Raw genomic sequence first — 21,584 nt, 5'->3', positions numbered from 1 at the left:
CCCAAACACCCCACTTTACCAAGGTCTTTTTTACACCGGTTAAGTGAACCATGCCCCCCTTTCCAAATCACTTTAGTTATTCAAATTAATTGGAAACCATGGTGGTTTAAACTGGATCTTTTCGAATCACAATGTGGTTTAAACCATAGTGGGAATGAGGCCATAGTCTCCATTTGATTTTGGAAACGAAGGCACACAACAATAGCAGTAACAACAACCAAATCCCTGTGGGTTGGTGCAAGCTCCTGGCTAAACCTCTCACTCACTCTCTCCCTCGATGTCATTATGTATCTATGGATTCTTTATCCATGGATTCAACTATCCATGGCTTGAAAATATTCACACACACACACACACACACACACACACACACACACACACACACATATTCCAAAAAGCCATCCTTGATTTTTCCATTTTATATAAGGGACACCATTTTACTATGGCATTATATTAAGCGGGACTTGAGTATCCATGAATTTTACTATCCACAGGGTGTGTGTGTCCTGGAACAAAACTCTAATGGATGCCACGGTCCCACTGTATTTATTGGCCTGTTCTTTTTATTTCCTATCCCTTCCAGCCTCTATTTTTTCAGGGTTGCCTGAAATCATCTCCTCAACAACAACAGCAGCAGAGTTAATTGCCATATAGAATTATAACCAGACCTTGGAGTTAATGTGTTACACAAGGCAACTAGAGACAGCATGATGCAGTGGTTTGAGCATTGGACTACGTCTCTGGAGACAAGGGTTTGAATCCCTGCTTGATTATGGGAATCCACTAAGTAACCTTGGGCAAGTCATGCTTTCTCAGCCTCAAAGGAAGGCAATGGCAAACCTCCTCTGAACAATGCTTGCCAAGAAAACCTCATGATAGGTTACCATGAATCAGAAAGTAGCCAGGAGTCAGATCCTTTCTTATCCCCTAGAGGTTTGCTTTTCATAGGTTACTACATAAAACCTCAGCTCCTAATTCATTGGCAACAGTACAAAAGCCTTTGGAAACTAGATTTCAGAGGAAACATTTAAACCGATAAGGCTTAATGTCCCCCCCCCCTCCCCCGGAAGTAATCACTTCTAGTCTGTCAGACTTCAAGTCTGAGGTGTGGGCTGCATTTCTTTTCAACGTCAGTCCATGGCTAAGACTCCAATTTCCTACTTTCCACTTAGGCCTAAATCTAGTCATGATCCTGACACTAAGATCCCCATTGAATCAACAGCATTGTGCTAAGTCAAGCTTTATATACATTTTCATCCATTTAATGGCTCAACTCTGCTTGGGGCTGACAACTGAATTTCAGCCTAAATTGGAAAGGCATGTATAATTCAAGCCAAGAAAGCCTTCGAATGTACAGGATTGTATAAAACAAATGTGTAAGAGTAGGACTATTTTTCCTAACTTTTGATGATAAGATGATGACGAGGATTTACATTTTCTCTTCCTGAAATCAGTTGAACCTCTGTGGCTTTAAAACACATCAGACCACAATTTTACTTCTTTCTAGGACGAGAACAGAAAGATATAAAAATGCCAGATGAACCCCTCTCACTCTCTATTCCTATGCTTGTTCAGACTCTGTTTGTACCATTTTTCTTTTGCTAGGGGGCTTGAAGAGGGTTGAGAAGTACCCTTGATCTTCACTAGTACCAGATCCACAAATAAACAGACATGCAGAGAGACAGAGAACAGGCATTTTAACATAACCAAGGTTAAATATCCCATGTCGTCTAAATATAGTTAAATATAGGCCATTACTTTTTTAGGTATTGTGCAAGGAGGTATACACATCCATATCTCCTTGTGCAACTCTATTGCTCCAGTTGTACGGTTGGATGGCTCCTGCAACAGTCTTGCCCTCCTGGCATTGACTGGCTGTAAAGTCATAGAAGAAGGAAGAAGACTATGCTCTTGTCCAATCAATGGCTGAGTCGTTGGAGCTATGTCAGGGACCTTCATGATCCACCGGTGGTCAAATTGTGGTTAAAGATCTTGCCCACACAATGTCAGATCCTCCTATAGTTTTAATTAAAGGCATTGTCCAGCTATTGTCCCAAGGAAAGGGCACTTCCAGTCTTCGCCAGTGTACTTCAAGACACCCAAAACGTTGCTCGAGGGGAGGGTGCCTGTGTCCAAATAGATGAACGGATCGACCTCCACTTCTATCCGATCCCCTTTCTTCAGTTCAACTAAAAGTACTGAGGAGAGGTCATGGCTTATTCTTTCGGAAGTCTTGTGGGAACTGCACAAAGTGAGGACCGTTTCCTTCCTGACTGTGCTGTTTATGAGAAGGCCCAGCCTTAGTTCGCTCACGGTGCTCCCGCACTTGGGGATGTAAAACTGCAAATGGCAATAGATGAAGTAGGTGCCGGGTTCCTGGACCACCAAGTTCCCATTGTCATACTGGAAGTTGTGTAGAATTCCTTCCTTGTGCCACCTCAGTCGTGACTGGTTGATCGGCTGTGACACTGGAAAAGCAGAAGGGAGAACACACTCATAGTTTGGAAGAACCTTTGAAAGGTTATCAGCCTAATTCTAACTTCTCTTGTATGCAGAAACTTGGCACCCAATAGTAGGCTAGATTCCACTAGTTTATTTTTGGAAGTGGGAATTCTAGGGAAATACTCTGCTAGTAGAACTTCTCTCCAAGTACATTTCTTCCACTGCTTATCTCACCCTCTGCACCCAGTTGTAGCACGGCCCTGATAAGAGAACAGGTAGAATTGACTCTGAAGTTCAACTCACTCTTCTCACTGTTCACTCCCCATTGGCTGACATTCATACAAGCATAAGTCCACCTTCCTTTTATGTTTGCATTTTTTCCATCATTGCAGAGGTTGATATTCCCTTCCTCTGTGATGGCCAAAGCCTCTCCTACACAAAACTCACAATTGCACAGCAATACCCCCCTCCTCGGTGGTTCTGTTGCTGGTATAGACCATCACATAGCATGTGGGACTTTGTCTCCTTTCGTTCTTCTGCTGGTGGAGAGTGGAAAGGAATAGTGCATCTACCTATGTCCTGATAGCCAGATACAGACCAATGGCATCATCCATTGAGTCCTCCAGAGCCCTTGGGTTTATTTCAGTGAAGGATGTTCTTGGTCTACTTCTGGCTATGGTTATATCAAGGTGTTTCTCTAATTCCTCTTCCACTCTCCACTAGCAATGGAAGTATGTGCATGTGTATGGCTATCACAGTGCAACAGTGACAGGGAGCCATACCAGAGTTTCTCAGGCAGAACTCTTAGGCTACACTCAACCATGTTGGATATCAACCACTGATGCCAATTAATAAACAGGAAGCAAGGTCAAGATCAGAAGGCCCCAGAAATAGCAAGAGGTCCCATACTGGATCACAGATTTTTGTAGGCGTATCGTGATGCCAACTCCCAGTAGGACTCTATTTCTTACTTCTGTGGTTCCACTTCCTTCTGTCCTCCAGCCTGATAACCATCCTACTTTGGACGGTCTTGGCAAGTGCTTGGCTATGCCAGCTCCTGGAGCCAATCTTGACCAATAAGGTTTAGATGATTCCCTTGATCCACATCATTATTGTTTTGTGGGTTCACATAATCCCACGTCCTGCCAAACTTTCTCAGAGGCAGAAGAAAATTGTGAAATTTACTCATTGCTTCTTTTGAGAAGACGTTTTATGAAGAATTACCTCTCTCCATGTCCCATTGACCTTGCTGGGCAGGGTTGACGGGACATAGGCCAGAATATCTGGAGGACTAAATCTTTCCATAATGTGATATAGGGCAACTGCATCCCAAACTAAAAGGACCACAGCTGCATCATTCATAAATGTTAGCCCATCCTAGCTATGATCAATGGGAACATGTAGTGGGGACCATAGATTTCCCCATCTGACCCATACAAACCTTGAAGATATGCTGCTGCTTTCTCAGATGCCATGGTCTGTGGACTCATCGAGGCCGCTCCTGATATTTCCCATAAGATAAAAAGAAGGGAATAAAGAAACACACATTCAGTCAAATGTTTCTGGCTAAATAGCTGTTGCTTCTCTTTTCTTGACCCAATGAAATTCTCCTAGATCATTTAGGGCTCCTACATCATAGTAAGAAGTTCACACCTAGAGAACAGCTTGGGACCCCAGGAAGTTCAGATTTGGACCCATGCCCTGCTGGTGTTCTCTATTTCTGTATTCTGATATTGCCATTTTTTCCTTCCATAACCTCCCCAAAAGAGGGAGGTCATGCGCAGAGCTTGGAAAAGTTCCTTTCTTGCGCTGCTTCTCCCAGAGTCCATACTTGCTCAGGCATTCTGGAAACTGTAGGTGTCAGAAAAGACAACTTATCCAAGCTCTGGCCTTGTGCCTTGCATTGGCGGGACAGTAAACTCTCTTTAATCCAGAAATAATAATAATTGAAATAATTATTACAGGCCAGAAGCGGTGATTCAAATATTTGGCCTTTGCACTACACAGATGGCTTACATCTGCTTTGGTGACGTAAGTCACAATTTTTTCTTAGACGGTTGGAAACTTGCTTAAATCTTCATGGATTGCAAGCGGATACTTGTTCCTCAAATGAAAGAGACCACTGACCTCTGCTGACCAGGAATGCAAAATTCACAACCCAGATGTTGACGCTGCTCAGGCGATATTAATTTATTTCAGTGGTTTGCTAGGGTTGCTCATTTTAAAACAACTGGAAAGAAGCCATTATTTTAAGAAACAGGGTCGCCATAAGTCGGAAACAGCTTGAAGGCACACAAACAACAACAACAAGTACAAATATAACCATGAATACCTGTACAATGCTGTATTGTAAGCTCACAGTGACACCACAAGTGACTTCAGTATACAGTACACTGCATGAAAAGATGGCACTGAAATCGGGGGGGAAAGGCAGCCTGTGGTTGCAAAAGTGTTGCACAAAGAGCCATCTTTTTTATTCGGATTGAGAAAATAAAAGAGACTTGGAAGAAACACAAAAAGGATAGGTTCACTCATCAAGGTGGCAAGGCTGTGAGTAAGGTTGGACTATGGATGGAGTGATGCTTTGAATCATTGAAAGGCCAACACTCAAACTGCGATTCTTTTGGAATCCAGGTGTGTTTGCCAACCTCTCTGAAAGTCTCACAGTTTTTAGATTGTCAAGCAACACCAATAAAAAGAATTTGAACTGAAGTGCCGAATGTTCATCAGAAGTACCTGGTGTTCATTGGAGCACTCTTGCCAATATCCAGATGTGGGTGTGCAACATAACCATGGATTGGTAAAGTTACAAAAGGTAGACCATGATGCAAGATCTTGGCCTGCATCTCTAGTATGGATCAATGAATGAACACAACTTCAGTGAAAGTCTCCATTTCAAGTGTGAAGGATCCACTCTTATGGGAAGGATTCTCAGACGCAGACATTTTGCGCCAGGAACTAGTTAATCCATCAGCATTAATGAGGTGCTCATGGCCGAACTTGCTTTGCCGAGCTGATTTGCAGCTATTAAAACCAACCAATAAATCTTCATTCCATTATTTTCTCTCTCTCTTTCTTAGCAGAGAGCAGGACACTATTAGCTCAACACCTACAGGTACTTAAAGGCAATTTTATTCACACAAGCATGCTCCCGTGGGCCTTTGGGTGTACACACATACCCCTACGCCAGCTTATTCGTTCCTTGGCTATAAATCATCAGGGGATAAATTGGAAACAGCGATCGCCAATTAATTGAGATGAATGTTTGGCTGGATAAATGAAGGGGTGTTAAGATGGGATTCGTGGCCGTGGGTGAATACAGAGAGGTGAAAGCAGTAACTGTGAAATCAATCACACCAGAGATGTAATCATTGTCAGTGCAAAGCCAGTGCCACCGTTTCTTGTATGTTGGATGAACCTACGGAGCTGTCTTACAGTGTTGGCCATAAGGCCAAAGTAAAAGTAAATTGGTCAAGGATCCTGTTTGATACTGGAAGCTAAGCAGGATCAGTCCTGATCAGAATTTGAGTGGGAGACTGCCAATGAATACCAGGTAATATCTTTGAGGAAGATGGCAAAACCACTCCTAAAGATTCCTATGAAATCCACACGCTCTTGCAACATTTTGGTGGCGGTTGTTGAACCTCTGAAGCTCCAAAAGTTCACCCCGTAAGGGATGTTCAAACAATTGCCAAGTAAAACGTTGTAATAAAACACACTCCAATTTTAATTTATGTCTAAGCTTTTACATCTTTCGTTACTCATTTTTGTTTCTCATCCCGCCCAGACAAACCTCAGGAGAGAGGAGTCATCCAAGCTAAATGTAGAGCCATAACTCAGGACAGATTTCCTTAGAGAACAGTTTGACGATATGAACAACGAACTGCGAACGGTTCAATGGTATGAACAAAGACGAAACACAAAGAAAGTAATGTCACAATGACAATGCAGGAAAAAAAGTTGTATTCCTGGTGCCAAAGAGGTTTTGTATGCGGTTGATATTAGTTCAAGTAAAGGGCAATTGCTTTAGTGCTAGAACTCTCTAAGCATAGGCCAGCGTTCTGCATGGGACTTGGGTCTTTTTAATGACCGTTGTTGTTGTTGTTGTTGTTGTTGTTGTGTGCCTTCAAGTCATTCCCAACTTAGGGTGACCCTAAAATGAACCTGTCGCAAGGTTTTTTGGGGCTGAGAGTGGATGACAAGGACACCCAATGGCTTTCCATGGCTGAGCAGAGACTTGAACCCTGGTGTCCAGGGTTGTGGTGCAATGCTGAAACCACTACACTGCACCGGCTCTTGTAAATGGCCTCATGGGTGCAAAAACAAATTTAGTAGTTTCACAATGTGCTGTGATGTTACAATGTATGGGCATCCCTTGCACATTGGGGGAGTGACTGGTGCAATATGGCCAATGTGCCATGGGTACCAAGGCACATCAGTGCACCTTGCCCTGTGCCATGGGTACCAAGGCACATCAGTGCACCTTGCCCTGTGCCATGGGTACCAAGGCAGATCAGTGCACCCTGCCCTGTGTCATGGGTACCAAGGCACATCAGTGCACCTCGCCCTGTGCCATGGGTACTAAGGCACATCAGTGCACCCTGCCCTGTGTCATGGGTACCAAGGCACATCAGTGCACCTCGCCCTGTGCCATGGGTACCAAGGCACATCAGTGCACCTCGCCCTGTACCATGGGTACCAAGGCACATCAGTGCACCTCGCCCTGTGCCATGGGTACCAAGGCACATCAGTGCACCTTGCCCTGTGCCATGGGTACCAAGGCACATCAGAACACCTCGCCCTGAGTGTCTCTATGTTCTCTTCAAGTGCCAACCCACCTATTCCAAAGATGCTCATTTGTATTGGCCAAATTTACATGATCTTACCTTGCATTTCTGCTCTCCGATGTCCATCACACTCTGCTGTAGATCCCTTTAAGACAAGGACAGAAAACAAGTACGAGAGTTACACAGATGATGGCCGTATCCATATCTGTGTAACTTACATTCATTAAACTTGATTATTTTTGAATGGAACCCATCTCTTTGAAACAACAATGTTCTCGCATTGCTATTTTTAACTAGCATAGCCCAAACTATGGCTAATCTCTGCCATACACTGAGCAGCAAGCTCTGGCTCTGATTTTTGTGCAACTTGTCGCACAATCTGGAAAGTATTAAAGTTACAAGCTGTGAAATCAAACTGACCAAGGGCTTCTTTTTTGATTTCGCTTGCAAGGAAGCAAGCTGAGGCTGCGAGAGGAATGACTGAGAGATTCACATGAGAATGATATCACGATGAGAATAATACCATCATCTCCCAAGGCAGACAGAGAAAGAGGATTTAATGCTGGTAGCTCATGTTGCTTTTTAGGAACAAGTTTACAAGAAAATTACATGCATCGATGCATGTCATGCGCCTCCTGGAATGCCTTCTAATGGAAAAGAAAAATGACAGATAACACATGCCTTTTATTTCCTCATGGTTGCAATATGCGCCCGAGGAAATGAATAGCACATGTTTTGTTATTTTATTTTCCCCACCTCAGAAAAATCAGATTTGTTTTATCAATGGTAAAATTTATAGTGAGGTAGGCTGTTCCTGCGAGGCCAAAGTGTGATGAAATAATGCTTTTGGGAGAAGGGATCATGTTTCATTGCAAACTGAAAGTGCCAAGTTTACAAAGAGTCTGACTAAGGAACCAAGGATGACCGATTTTTCTTTCCCCCCTCCAGGTCAGTTGACAAGCAAAATAATTTAATCTCCTCCATCAAAGAACTTTATATCACACTCTACATTTTGTAACTTTATGAAACCATAGCTAAATTGCAGAAATGCAATGAAACCCTGTCAAAGTCCTGCAGATGTGTGTAGAGAAATACACACTGAAAGCCAGCATAGTGTAGTGGTTTCAGTGTTGGACTAGGACTCTGGGAGACTACTCAGTCATGGAAATCCACTGTGCAACCTTGTGTAAGTCGCACTCTTTCAGCCTCAGAGGACAGCAATGGCAAACCTCCCCCGAACAAACCTTGCCGTAGCTGTGCACCATCTAAGGATGTGCCTCTGCATGCATCATGGTTACGCATGGCAAACTCTGTTGATGCAGTTGCAAACTGAATATGGACATGATGCTGTTGCCAAAGATGTACAGTCACATCCATAAGGTGTGAGTAAAACAGCAACAGGACACCTCAATTGCATTTCATCATGTATGGGGGAAACGTAGATCATGGTCTTCTAAGTTCTCATGGGAGGTCAATGCAGTTTTTCATGTCTCAACAGTTGCCCACTCCAGTTTGCACACAGGTCTCATATCAATTGGCACCCAGGCGATGTATTATTCATAGATGTTTGTGCCTGTAACAGGATACAAGACCTCCCACTCCATGATTCACACAGGTTTTAATAGCTTGATCAACCAATTGATAAGGTTTGCATAAATTTCCCTCTGAGTAAGAGCACTCAATCTGAAGCAACAAAGCATAATACTACTTCCGTTGCTTCTTGACAATGCGCTTGTGGGTTGTGGTGGGCATTCCCCATTTCCTCTCGCTCAAGGCTTCGTGGCTCTTTGACCAAGATGCCTACTCTCAGTTGTTGTATAGGTAGGGTAGGTACATACAAAGGTGTGTACATGCATTATACACCCAGGCTATGATGGCCACATTGATTGAATCTACCTACCTATAATGTGGCCCTCCTCTTTTCTTACTGCCTTCTGCTTTACCAAGTGTTATGATCTTTTCATGATATAACCAAAGTACTCAGTTTGGTCATTTTGGCTTCTAGGGAGAGTTCAGGCTTGGTTTGCTCAATGTGTGGATTAACCTTCTCAGATCACCTGTTGACTTTTGACAGATTCATGAAATGGATAGGGTTTACTTAGACAAGGAATACTCAGAAGTGATTTGCCATTATCCTCCTCTGAAAGATATCTGACAGCCTCTGGTATGTCATGGCAATCTCCATCCATGTGCTAAGGGTTGATCCCATTTAGCTTCTAAGATCAGACAGGATCTGGCACCTTTGGAGGGTGTTTTGGCCCTTTGATTTGCTCTGGGAACCCTTTTATTAGTCACTTTGGCAGGTCATAGTATCTATAAACCTCTTCTCCAGCACCACATTTCAAATGAGTTGATTCTTTCCTGGTCAGCTTTCTTTTTACTGTCCACATTTCTCAACCATACATACGCATGCATGCATGGATTTCATCCATCCAGATCTTGTTGGACTGCAACTGCCAACATCCTTCCCCAGAGACTGTGGTCGCTAGGACTGATGGACTTTGCAGTCTGATGATATCTGGAGGGACTAAACTTGCCAATCCCTGAGCTACATGTGTCCTATAGACCAACAGGATCAGGAATAAAGTTCCGTGTCCCAATGAATGTGGAACCTAAATGTCGCAGGGATTTGCCTTTACGGAATAAAGATGTCAGCCTCAGTCTCAACTCCAGTAACCTATCCTTGACAGTGCAATGGAGTGATTTCCTACAGCAGGAATTTGGTTTCGTTCCCAGATTAAGCCTCAAGGAAAGATTGACAGCTGAAATGACAGCCGTCTTCAAATACCTGGAGGTCAGTCATGTGGAAGCAACCTTGATTCTTGTTGCTTCAGAGGATAGAACATGAAGCAACGAAGCCAGATGACAAGAGAAGAGCATCCGCACAAACCTCCTGATGGTAAGAACTCTTTGAAGGTGGAATAAACAAGCTTTGAAAAGTGACAGACTCTCCTTCCTTGGAGCTTTTTGAATGCAGTTTGGATGTTTATCTCAGGGGATTAAATAAGATAACACTTGGGATCCTCTCCAACTCCTTGATTCTAAAATTAAGATGAATCTAGACCAGCAGTTCTCAACCTATGGGTTGCGAGTCCTTTGGAGGTCGAACGACCCTTTCATAGGGGCTGCCTAAGACCATCGGAAAACACATATTTCCAGTGGTCTTAGGGACCAAGACCATTGGTTGGGGGTCATGGGGAACTGTATTAAAGGGTTGTGGCATTAGGAAGGTTGATAACCACTGATCTAGACCAACAAACATGGGTACCTTAAAAGAAGTAGCATATCTCTGGACAAGAGGACAACATGAATAGGAGATAACTTACCGTCCGTTGAAGCACTAAGGCCACGATAATCCCCAAGGCTGCAAGCAGGCAAAAAGTGAGGGACACCGTGAAAAAATAGAGGTAGGCTTGGATTTTAGGATGAAACGGCCTTGCGACACCTTCTTCAGTCATATCTTTGAACCCTTCCTGAGGACGATTCACTCTGAAGAAAGATTTCTTCTCCAACGGAGAGTTCGTCCCTTTATAAAGTCCTCAGTGTTTCGCACCATATCTCCCTCTGATCCCCTTTGCTCTCGCGTCTGTGCTCTTGAGGGAGTTCTCCCACACCTTGGCTCATGTGATCTGGAAAAAATAGCTTCATCGCTTGTTGCATGAAGAATTTTTTTAAACAATTAAGGAAAACAAAGAGAGCTGGGCCAGAAAGTGAGCCAGTGATGAACTCAAAGAAGAGAAAGGATTCCTCTGCTCTTCGGAGGGGATCCCCCCAAGATGAGGCCTGGCCCTGGATACCAGGAGCAAGAAGCTCAAAGTGCGCTCTTTTCTCTCTCCTCAGCAGATCTCTGCAAAGCCACTGTCACAGCTGCTCTTCTCTGGGGACTTCCTCTTTCAGATGTCACCAGCCTCTTCTACATATCGAGAATGGGAGGGTTGTCTTGCTGCTACACATCAGAGGAGTTCCCCTTTTTCTAATCTCTGGAGATCTGCATTTCCAGAGATTGCTTAATCGCAGTTATTTTTAAAACTCTGCAAAGCCCCCTCTCCTTTGGATAAAAAATAATTGCAAACGTTGCTCTTTCATCTCCATAGATTTACGTGATGCTCCACTCAACGAGAACCACAAAGATTGGTCCATGTATTTATTGAGTTTCCGAGCATCTTCTTGTGGATCTGAATAACTCTTGCTGCTGTCAACCACCCTCTACACTTGTTTGTTTGTGCGTCCATGCATGCAGATTTTAACTAAGAGATGGGTTATTGGTCTTGACTTCCTACCAGCAGCCCATGGTCTGATCAAGAGGGATATATGGACACATCATCTCACCATCAACCCTTTTCTTCATGGACCACTGGCACCTCTTCTTCAACTGTTTATCTGCCATTACTCCTGGCTGTATTTTGAAGTGGAGGGCCATTTACATCTCTATCAGTCACCAGGTCTTTATTTGCTAGTGGCTTCAGGAATGGTCCATATGGAGTCATCAACGTCAAGCCAAGCACTTGGAGTCAAGTTGATGTTGGCATGTGCCAAGAAGGCATTGAAACATACTCAGACCAGAAGGCAAAATCCAACCCAGCAAGAGGTGTTTTATCCCTCTTCCAGTTGAGGCAAGCTCAGTCTAGATGGACAGAGAAAGAGCTTGGAGAGCATTGCTCACCTAGAGAGATGCTCCAAGTTACAGTAACAGAATCATAGAAGGCAGCACCAACAAGGCAGAGTATATGTTCAACCTCACTATCAGACAATGGGTCAGACTCTTCTTGAAGGCATCCCAAGGACAGCCCATTACTTTCCAAAGTGATTCCCAAAGTTAAACCTTCCAGGTGTTTTGGACTTTGGTTGCCAAAATCCCAAATCATTGACCAAGAGGGCCGAAGCTTCTGAGAGCTGAGGTCCCATGCAGGGAATGGGTCTCTCAAGAGACTCCCCTTTTCCTGATTTAAAAGAACGAAGAACAAAATATTGTACGATTCTTCTGCAGAAATGACTCTGAATAGAAGTGGGAGCAGATACTGGCAGAGCTCATGTTTCCTTCTCCTGCAATGACTGTATCGAAAATGCTAAGGGAGAGATATTACTGTATGATGTTACAGATTAATTCCTTCTTGCATTCTTTGGTATTTATGCTCCAACTCCAGACTATCAGAAAAATCTTGGTGAGAAGCTGTCTAAGATAAAGGGGAGGCTTTTCTGGATGGAGAGTTTATTCTAGGAGAACATTTTAATGCCATATTTGATTGAAAGTGGAAAAGGGAGATGTATGGTTAGGGTTTAACTAGTCATTTGTCCTTGTACAGAGACAAGTTTAAATCAAAGGGATGCCACACGAAAGATGAAATATTAGATAGAGTTTTCCAATTTTCACAGTCGTTATTTTGAGGTCTTTGCTTGAGACCAATTTCTCTGAAAGCAGTCTTGGAAATGAATTGGCAGTAGAATAAACACACACACACAACAGTGGCAGCGTTTTGTACATGTCTCTTGTTTCTTTTCCGGTTTTCATTTGCATGCTCCCCAGTTGTTTCCCCTTTTATTAAAAGCTTATAGAAAAGATCGGAAAATTGCGAGAGGGGCCTGTGGAGAAGCTGAAATGACTTGATGGCATCACCTTCAAAGATTTCTAGATATTGAAATACATAGTGCAAGTCCCTCCCTCCGATCAAGCAATAATTTAACAATAAATTGACAATCTCCAAGGGAGTAAAAGTTTGAAGGTGCTGATGCATGGTTCTGCAGACATTGTCTGAGTCCAAGAATTGCTCTCTTCAGGAGACCACAGAGCGCATAGACACTACAAATCATAGCATTGCATTCAGACACCAGACAACGGCATCATTACCTCAGTTTGTGAGAACGATAGGAAATAAGTAATGGACGGAATATAAGGAAACAGCGTCCCCTGACCAGACAACTACATTTCCAAAAATCATATAAATCTTCAAGAGCAACTGATATCAGTCTGGCAGGGTTGATTTCAAGTCCCCTAGAGCTAATGTAGGGCAGTGATTTGAGCGCTGGACTAACTGGCGACCAGGCATTAAATCCCTTTGAAGCATGGAAACCCATTGGGTAACTGTGTGCAAGTCACACCCTCTCAGCCTCAGAGGGAAGCAAAGACAAACCCCCTCTGACCAAATCTTGCCAAGAAAACCCCATAGGCCTCATTCCCACTACATTTTAAACCAGATCCCAAATTGGTTTGAATCGGTTTAAATGACCTTGGTTCGCACTTGAACCAAATCGCTGAAGCAATTTGGAGAGGGGGGGGAACCATGCGCTAAACCTATTTAACCCACATCTTTTTGACACTGATTCTTTCTGCGTCTTTTTGGATAAATCGATTCCACAGAAGTGTGAACCAGAGGCGGATTGGAATCGATTTAAATTTGCCCTTCGGACGGCTGGAGCGGGTCCATTTTGAATCGATTCATTCACCAATTGTGAACCACAAGTGGGTTGTTTTATTTTATTTTGCAGCAAGACAATTCAATCGGGGCAATAATAGTGTGAACCCCGCTCCGCTGCCGAACCGATCCATTGATTCGGATCGCAAAGAGATTTATTTGCAAGTGGGAATGCGGCCTTGATAGGTTTTCCATGGGTTGGTGGAAATGACTTGAAGGCACCAAGAACATCAACAAACCTGGAGATCAGTTGGTAGTGTGAACTGGGAAGGAGCTATTCAATGTGCCGAACCTGTTTGGACTAGAGGATTCGACATCTCAGCAAGAGTCTTTAATCTTTGGACTAAAACCCAGAGTGGAATCACAGTCCCATTGGCATGGATTCCTCTATCTTGAGTTCAGTGATTCTGAAACTGAGCATAGATCCATTAAAACTGCAATCGTATGGCTTGCCCACACTGTGAAATACAGAGTATTATATGTTACAAGCTCTTCGTAATGAGTTAATTCCAAGCTCTAGATGAGATAGATCAAGGTTGAGATTATCTTCAATCTAAGGTGGAAGACAGAACTTGATTGCAAGTTCTTACAAGATTTATTGAGGCTTTATCAGTTAGGAGAAAATGTCAGAAAAGATAGTTAGATAAAACAGACTCTCTTTCATATATCTCTATTCTCAGTTTCAGTCTCAGTTTGAATCTTGACTAGAGCTTGGAATCAATGGGTTACAATTTGTTCCTATTTTGTAATAATTCAACCCTCTCTATTTTTTAAAGTCTGTTTGTTTTGTAATGATAAAGTCTATTTTAAATGATATTTTTCATTAAAAAAATAGAGTTATTTTGGAGATGGGGTTAAACACCTCGGATAACTCCTTGGAAGTTCAGACCAAACCCCAAAGTGGAATTTACTTCCTCAATGACATCTCCTTCCATTGCCAAAATCTGGAGTGAAATTTCAGCATCTAAAATTAAGTTTAAAATCTTAAAATCTCTCCCCTTCTCTCTTTCCTTCTGTGAGAAAAGAAACCAAGGCTAAACGCACAAGGTACAGAACTAGGTGCAGCTTTGAAAAAAGGACACACTCTCCATATATGTAGCAGAGGAAGGAGAGGTGAAGGTGGGTGTTGTGTAGGAAAGTGAAAAACCACAAGAGGATGAAAGTTCAAGTTCTGGGATTTTGAGAAATCAGACTCAGCATTTTGGTAGCGACAGATAAGGATCTGTTTGAGTCGGCGCATGTCGAACCTTCCTGCTTTGTGACTATAATAAGAAATTTCCACCGTGCCATTTCCACTGGAGTTTTACACTCATGCACACGTGTGTGTCTACCTGTATATGTGTGTGTAGAAACACATGTACACATACACTATATGCATGAATATATTTTGGTATACTTATGCACCACCGCTTCTTAAAGACCCTGCAATGTGAGGCATGGCATCTGAACCACATGATATTTCCTGACCACAATGCACACATCTTTCATGATAAAGTTACCAACGCTGAGTTATGTAAACCTAGAACAGAGGAATCTCCCAAAGCCCGCCACTGAGGCTTGTCTATGGGTGCTAGGAGAGAATTGTCCCCTTGTTGTTGCATGCCTTCAAATAATCTCTAACCCTAATGGGAACATATCATGGCGTATCTTGGCAAGATTTGTTCAGGTAGGCATACCTTTGCCATGCTCTGAGTGATTTACCCAAATGGGTTTCCTTGGCTGAGCAAGGATTCGAACCCTGGCTTCAAGAGTTGTAGTCCAACACTCAAACCACTACACCACACTGGGTCCATGAAGTTGTCCATCCAACAGTAAAGTGACTCTGGGAATGTGCGTGTCAGGGTTATTTGTTTCCCCCTCCGAAAAAAGCAAAACAAAAACATTAACTGATTTTATTTAATTAAAATCTGTCCTAAATCTGCAGTACCATCTTTAGCCACTAGATGGCAGCCCTTCCCTAACCAGGGAACACAAATCTGGGAATTGGGATTCATTTTGCTATAGGGCCTCTAACTAGTTCTATATATTTCTTCCTTCTACGGGGCCCTAGAACTCTTCCAGATGTTCATACAGAGAAAGAGCAGAAATAAGTGATGAAAGAAGGGAAAATAATAATGAAGGGGATAAAAGAGGACCGCTGGGAAGAGCAGAGAAGAAAAATGGGATCATGTTGGGGTTACTGTATGGTTTACAACCAGTGGCAGCTGCTAGCTTCTTTATCATTGAGGAGAAGGATTTGTGGTGGCTTTAGCTTGGTTTTTAAAGAAGTTGGCCAAGGTCTAAGTTCAGCACCTTGGAAAGTTTCTTTCAGATTCAAATTCAAAGCCACAGTAGATGCGCCTTCCCAAAGGTCATGGCAACACTGTGGTCTAGACATCTTCACATCCACTCTACAGAAAAACAATCCAGGCAACTCCAAATCAAACAAAGAGATCTGTTCATTTCAGGAGGTTCATTTTGCAGGAGAACATCTTGACAGATTCCATTTTCACAAATATATGGGTAGCTGGGGACTTTGCTGTACCTTGCCTCCGATCGTTCTTTTTCCCTTTTCCTTTTTCACTGGGAGCGGAGGGTCAGCAATAAATCCTTTGTCCTCAGGTTTGAGCAAAATGCAGGATCCGTTTTAAGACATCCTAATAAACCCGCCGTCAGTTCCGAACTCAGTTTACAACCTGTCATTTTGGAAACAATTTTTGGAGACCGATGGCGAAGCGTGCGTTTAAAGGCTGCATTTATGTTCCTGCTGTCACTTGGGTACTGAAAGCAGTTGGCACAAGGCAATTTAAGATGTATATTGCTTTTTTCCTATTTTAAAAATATAATCCTCCAGGGAAGTCAGATTCATGTTGTTTTTGCTCTCTCATTATACTGGACAAATTCAACGACTATAGCTACTCCCAAGTTACAGACAAGAGTGTACCTTTCAGTTCGTTTTGTTATTGTGTGCCTTCAAGTCATTTCTGACTTATGGTGAACCTATCATGGAGTTTTCTTGGTCTTTCATCTCAGTTCATTCATTGAACCATCAGTTGTACAATTCCTTTGAACCAAGGATGCCAGGAATTGAATCTGGGACCTTCTGCATCAAACCTAGTCCTGGACCACAATCCGTCCCTCTGTGTAATCGCTTCTTCCTTGCGTCACAAGGAAGAGATGCTGCATCGAGCCATTTTACTTTATGCACATGTTATTTGTAAGAAGAGCTTTGTAGGCGGCTGTGCTGAGCAACTTTGTCAGAACCGAGAATGCAAAGACAGCGAAACCACAGGAAGGTCTCCAACAAAACTTGGAGCCAAAATGACATAATGATTGATGAAAGTTCTGGGTTTGTTCCAGCCGCTAGTCTGCCTACCTCTCTGTCTCACTCTCTTTTTTCTGCCTTAGGCATAGGGTTTACTGTAAAGGCACCGGAAACTGTGATTTCTTCTTCTTCTAATTTCCGAGGAAAGAACCATCATGAAATCTACGTATAGGTCTCCTCAACCCATCTGATTTCTCCCCCACCAGCTGCATCCTCCAAAAGCAGAGCAAACAAGGTGTTTGATGTGGGCACAGCAGCAAAGACACAGTGTAGCGCTCAACGAATTTCAGTATGTTCAGACTTATCCTCATAATTCATTTCATTGCTCTGATTTCAAGCTTCTCCTGACTCAGATGAGATTATTCTTTTGGTGTCTTGGAGGGAGAGAGGGATGTAATGGGCACACAGTCTTGCAAAATTTGTTGAGCGTTTGCCAGGTAGATGAGCATGCAAAGGGATCTTGCAGCACCTTTGAGATTAACTGAAAGAGAGAAGTTGGTAGCATGAGCTTTCATGGACTTAGGAGAGGATAAAGATGGGTGGCTCCATGCCGCCTGTCTTTGCACCTTGTTGGTGCCACACGAACCGCACTGGGCAGCACTGACACGCTCCCTAAAAAGAAGCCACCTAGAGCCACCGCTTCCAGAGAACGTTGTTTGGGCGTGTGGATGCTCATGTATCATAGTCGTGTACTCCATGAGGGTGGGGCCACAGCAAGGTGGCGCACAGGTGCCACTAGTAGGGCTGGGCACGTATGGATGCCCAGCCTTGTAGAGCCCTAATTTCGGCCCCAGGCCAGCTCTTTGCACCAGTCTGTACTGAGCCTTAGAATCATAGAAGAGTTGGAAGAGACCACAAGGTCTATCCATTCCAACCTACTGAACCTACATCTTCAGCACTAGCCAACAGTAGGGGATGAGTGGAGTCATAGTTCAGCAACATCTGGAGGACCTCACTGGCGGTGCTATAAAACTGAGCCTGTTGCGGTGGTAACCAAAATGATTTGCCAGGGATGCCACTCTTTTTAGATGGTTGTTATTGCTGTTTTGTACCTTCAAGTTGTTTCCAACTTATGGGGACCCTAAGGTCAACCTATCTCTGAGCTTTCTGGGGCTGAGAAAGTGTGGCTCATCCAAGGTCACCCAGTGGGTTCCCATGGCTGAGAAGAGAATCGAAGCCCAATCTCCAGAGTCCTAGTCCTATGCCCAAAGCATGTTGGCTCACCTTTGGACTGTGTTGCTTTCTAAAACTTTAATTTGTGGAGCTATTCACTGCGGTCCATCTCTTTGTGCGTATGTGCCTTCAGGTCATGAGTCAATTTATGGCAATCCCATGGATTTCATATTGTTTTCTCAGCCAAGGAATACTCAGATATGGTTTTGCAAATTCCTTTCTTTGAAATATAATATAGTCTAGTTCACTGTTAAGAAAAGGACTTTCTTCCTGAACAAGGTGGAGCTTTTCTGCCATCTGCTGTTGAAAAGAGGGGACATGTTTATGGAGGAAATAAAATGACAAAGACCCAATGGGCCCATACAGACAGGCCAAAATAAAGCTGCTTCGGGTCATTTTGGAGATATGCCATTTAAATGATGGATGCATCCTAAGAGGCCAGAAGCTGTACCAAAGCTACGCTGCAGTCCTTAGGATTGGAGCATGGCTTCCGGTCTCTTAGGACACATGCAGCATTTAAGCAGCATACCTCCAAAGTGACCCAAACCAGCTTTATTTTGGGCTGTCTATATGGGCCCAATGAGTCCATTTTTCTAACAAAGGTGTAGAGGTTGTAGAGGCCTAAATATCTTAATGTCACCATCTTAATGTCATCTAATCTTGGAAGCTAAGCAGGGTAAGCTCTGGTTATCACTTGGATGGGAGACTACCAGTGTATACCAGATACTGACTGGGAGCTCCCTAAAGCTATCCTCATAGGGCTTGGATTCCAGACCTTTCACCATCTTGGTCACCTTCCTTGGGACACTCCACCTTTGCTACATAATAATAATAATAATAATAATAATAATAATAATAATGTTTATTTGTATTTCTCGCCTCTCCAAAGATCAATAAAATGTAATGTTTCCATGAGTATCCCTGTCACCTACAGCAGGGATGGTGAACCTTTTAGAGGCTGAGTGCCCAAACTGCAACCCCAAACCCACTTATTTATTGCAAAGTGCCATGTCCCTCTGGCTTTCTAATAACAAACTCTGGCAAACTGTGCTGGGGCGACGGCACATGCACCCACAGAGAGGGCTCTGAGTGCCACCTCTGGCATGCGTGCCATAGGTTCACCATCACTGACCTACAGTGTCTTACTCCCACTTATTTTGTCTCCATCCTTTCTCTATTTCCAACATCAATTTCTGCAAATTTTCAGGATGAAGATAGATTTAACTCTGGGATTTTTTAAATAGGTAGCACAACTTTTCATTAACAAATACTTAAATGTTTAAGGGTGTATCCACACTACAGAATTAAAGCAGTTTGACACTCCTTTAACTGCTGTGACCCTATCCGACGGAATCGTGGGATTTGTAGTTTGGTCCGTCAGGGAGCTCTGGCACCTCACCAAACTTGCAGATCCTAGGAATCTGTAGGATTGATACATGGCAAGCCTAATGGGGTCAAACTGCTTCATTGGCCAAACAGGGAAGACAGGCAACAGATAATATGGAGCAAAGCATCAGCGTAAAATAACAACCGCAACAAAACCCTCACATTTTTTTTAAATTTATTTTTATTCAAAGAATATGGTACAGAGGAATCAAAACACAGGCTTCGTCCTTATATAAAACAAATATATTTACACAGGCAGTCTTGAAAGTGTGAACGGCTATCTTCCAAACCCACTCTCTTCCCATAGGCGCGCATCCTTTCCCTCCTAGACGTGATTCCTCCCCCACTATTTGAAAGCAAAGAACGAACGTTTTGGGAAGCGACTCACATCTCTTATTGTTGCTATTTGCTTTTGAGTCATCTCCAACTTTTATGGCAATGCTGTTGATGAGAGATCTCCCCGAATCCCAGGCATGTATTGCCTTCCTTGCAAACTCAGGGCTGTGGCTTCCTTGCCTAGGTCAATCTACCTGTAATGTGATCATCATCATCTTTTCCTATTGCCTTCCCCTTTTTCCCAAGACATATATCTTATATATGTCTGATATAACCGACTCATTTGAGCTGGAGAAGAGTTCTGTGGATAGCGTGGACTGCTAAAAAGAAAAATAAATGGGTCCTTTGTCGTTTTTGTTATTGTTCTCGACTTATGGTGGCCCTACAGTGAACCTGCCTCCTGCATTGAGTGGGAAAAACAAACCCTAGCAAATTCATTGTCCTTGAATAGGAGGATGAAACACTTAAAACGATTTTTATCTCTATTCTAGATGTAATTATAAATCCTTTAGTCCTTTCCTTTGTGCTTTCCAGGGCCTGCCTGCTACAAGACTTGTTCTGTTTTTCTTTCTACGGGGGAAGAAAGTGCAAAAGGAGGGGGAGTGGGTCATGGTCACTGCTAGATATGTTGTTGTTCCTAGTCTCTTTGAAAGCCAATGAACGGTGCGGATGGTGAGAGGAGACTACGTTCCTAGACACAATTAATACACACATATACATTTAAAATAAAAGGGCAAGTGTGCAAAGAAATGCTGAAATAGTCTCTTGTGACAGACCGCCATAGTCTCCCAAACATCTTTTGGAAGCCCTCTGCAGAATATTAGTTGCAACCAATTTACTAGGATGACTGCAACCGGATATGCAAAACTTGCATTTGCTTAAAAGATGGCCACCCTGATAACACCCGACGATACTATCTCCTTCCCATCCGTTCTCCTGAAAAAGAACGTACAAAGCCCAAAAGAAACCAGTGTGGCTTGGTTCGATCTGATATGAGGCTTATGTAAAGGTCTTTCTTAAATCTCCTATCAGGGATTCTTTTAATACAAGGGCGAGGAGTCTGTGGTCTTTCCGATGTTGTTGGAGCAACTGCCACCATCCATGGTAAGGATGGAGAAACTGGTCAGTCTTGCTTTCTTCCAGCACTAAGGTATCATGATCCTTTCCATTCCAATTATGAAGAAATGTACAGATCTGGGTGAAGTCTTTCAGGGCGAACTGAAAGGAAATCCTACCATTTGCACTCACAAAATCCAATAGCTATGACTATTGCCAGAATGGAGAGAACCAGGCTGTCCTATAGTTGAGCCTTCTGCCCAGAAGAAGACATGACAACTCTCATTTAATGCTTATGGCTGAATCCAACTAAGACTTTTAAGATGATGGAATCTGTTGGTTTTCGTTTCTACCATAACTGATTTTCTTTCTTTCTTTTTTTAAATTGCAAATTCTTTGAGACTTGAAGATCCAAAAATGGGTGAATTTTGGTCATCTTGGTCCATGGACCATGATGGAGGCTGAAGTCCAGCAATTGTTTGGAGACCCCCAAAAGATTTCACAGCTCTATTTAGACATCTCTAGGGTTCAGTCTTGGACTGTCTGCATGCAAAGCAGTACTCTAACCATTGAGCCACAGGGCTCTACGCAACATGAGACACTCTGTAAAAACGCACACCCGCAGATATGCAAACATACCTCGGTTGTGCACGCAACTATACAACGCAGGAAGAAAGCGGGAGATCTCCG

The 21,584-nt window shown here is 43.1% G+C and overlaps 1 protein-coding gene across 1 annotated transcript; it reads right to left on the bottom strand.

The window, feature by feature from the left end:
- Positions 1–1,548: 1,548 nt before the first annotated feature.
- Positions 1,549–10,826, bottom strand: TNFSF8 (TNF superfamily member 8). The gene is made up of 4 exons (XM_089537072.1): positions 10,556–10,826; positions 7,329–7,374; positions 3,884–3,943; positions 1,549–2,468 (listed from the first exon to the last, which is right to left on the bottom strand). Exons 1-4 carry the CDS (start codon positions 10,685–10,687, stop codon positions 2,029–2,031), a joined length of 678 nt encoding a protein of 225 aa, XP_089393198.1. The 5' UTR covers positions 10,688–10,826; the 3' UTR covers positions 1,549–2,028.
- Positions 10,827–21,584: the final 10,758 nt, after the last annotated feature.

This window comes from Sceloporus occidentalis, unplaced genomic scaffold, assembly GCF_023333645.1.
Source record: "Sceloporus occidentalis isolate IW3139 unplaced genomic scaffold, rSceOcc1.0.p SCAF_8, whole genome shotgun sequence".
NCBI lineage: Eukaryota > Metazoa > Chordata > Lepidosauria > Squamata > Phrynosomatidae > Sceloporus > Sceloporus occidentalis.
This window is presented reverse-complemented; position numbering and strand designations above follow the sequence as displayed.

Coding starts and splice junctions, on each gene's coding strand:
- TNFSF8 (XM_089537072.1), bottom strand. CDS start 10,687: ATGACTGAAGAAGGTGTCGCAAGGCCGTTTCATCCTAAAATCCAAGCC. Junction 3,944..7,328: donor TCGGAGAGCAGAAATGCAAG/GTAAGATCATGT, acceptor GGGAAATATCAG/GAGCGGCCTCGATGAGTCCA. Junction 2,469..3,883: donor AGCAGCAGCATATCTTCAAG/GTTTGTATGGGT, acceptor CTGCTTTTCCAG/TGTCACAGCCGATCAACCAG.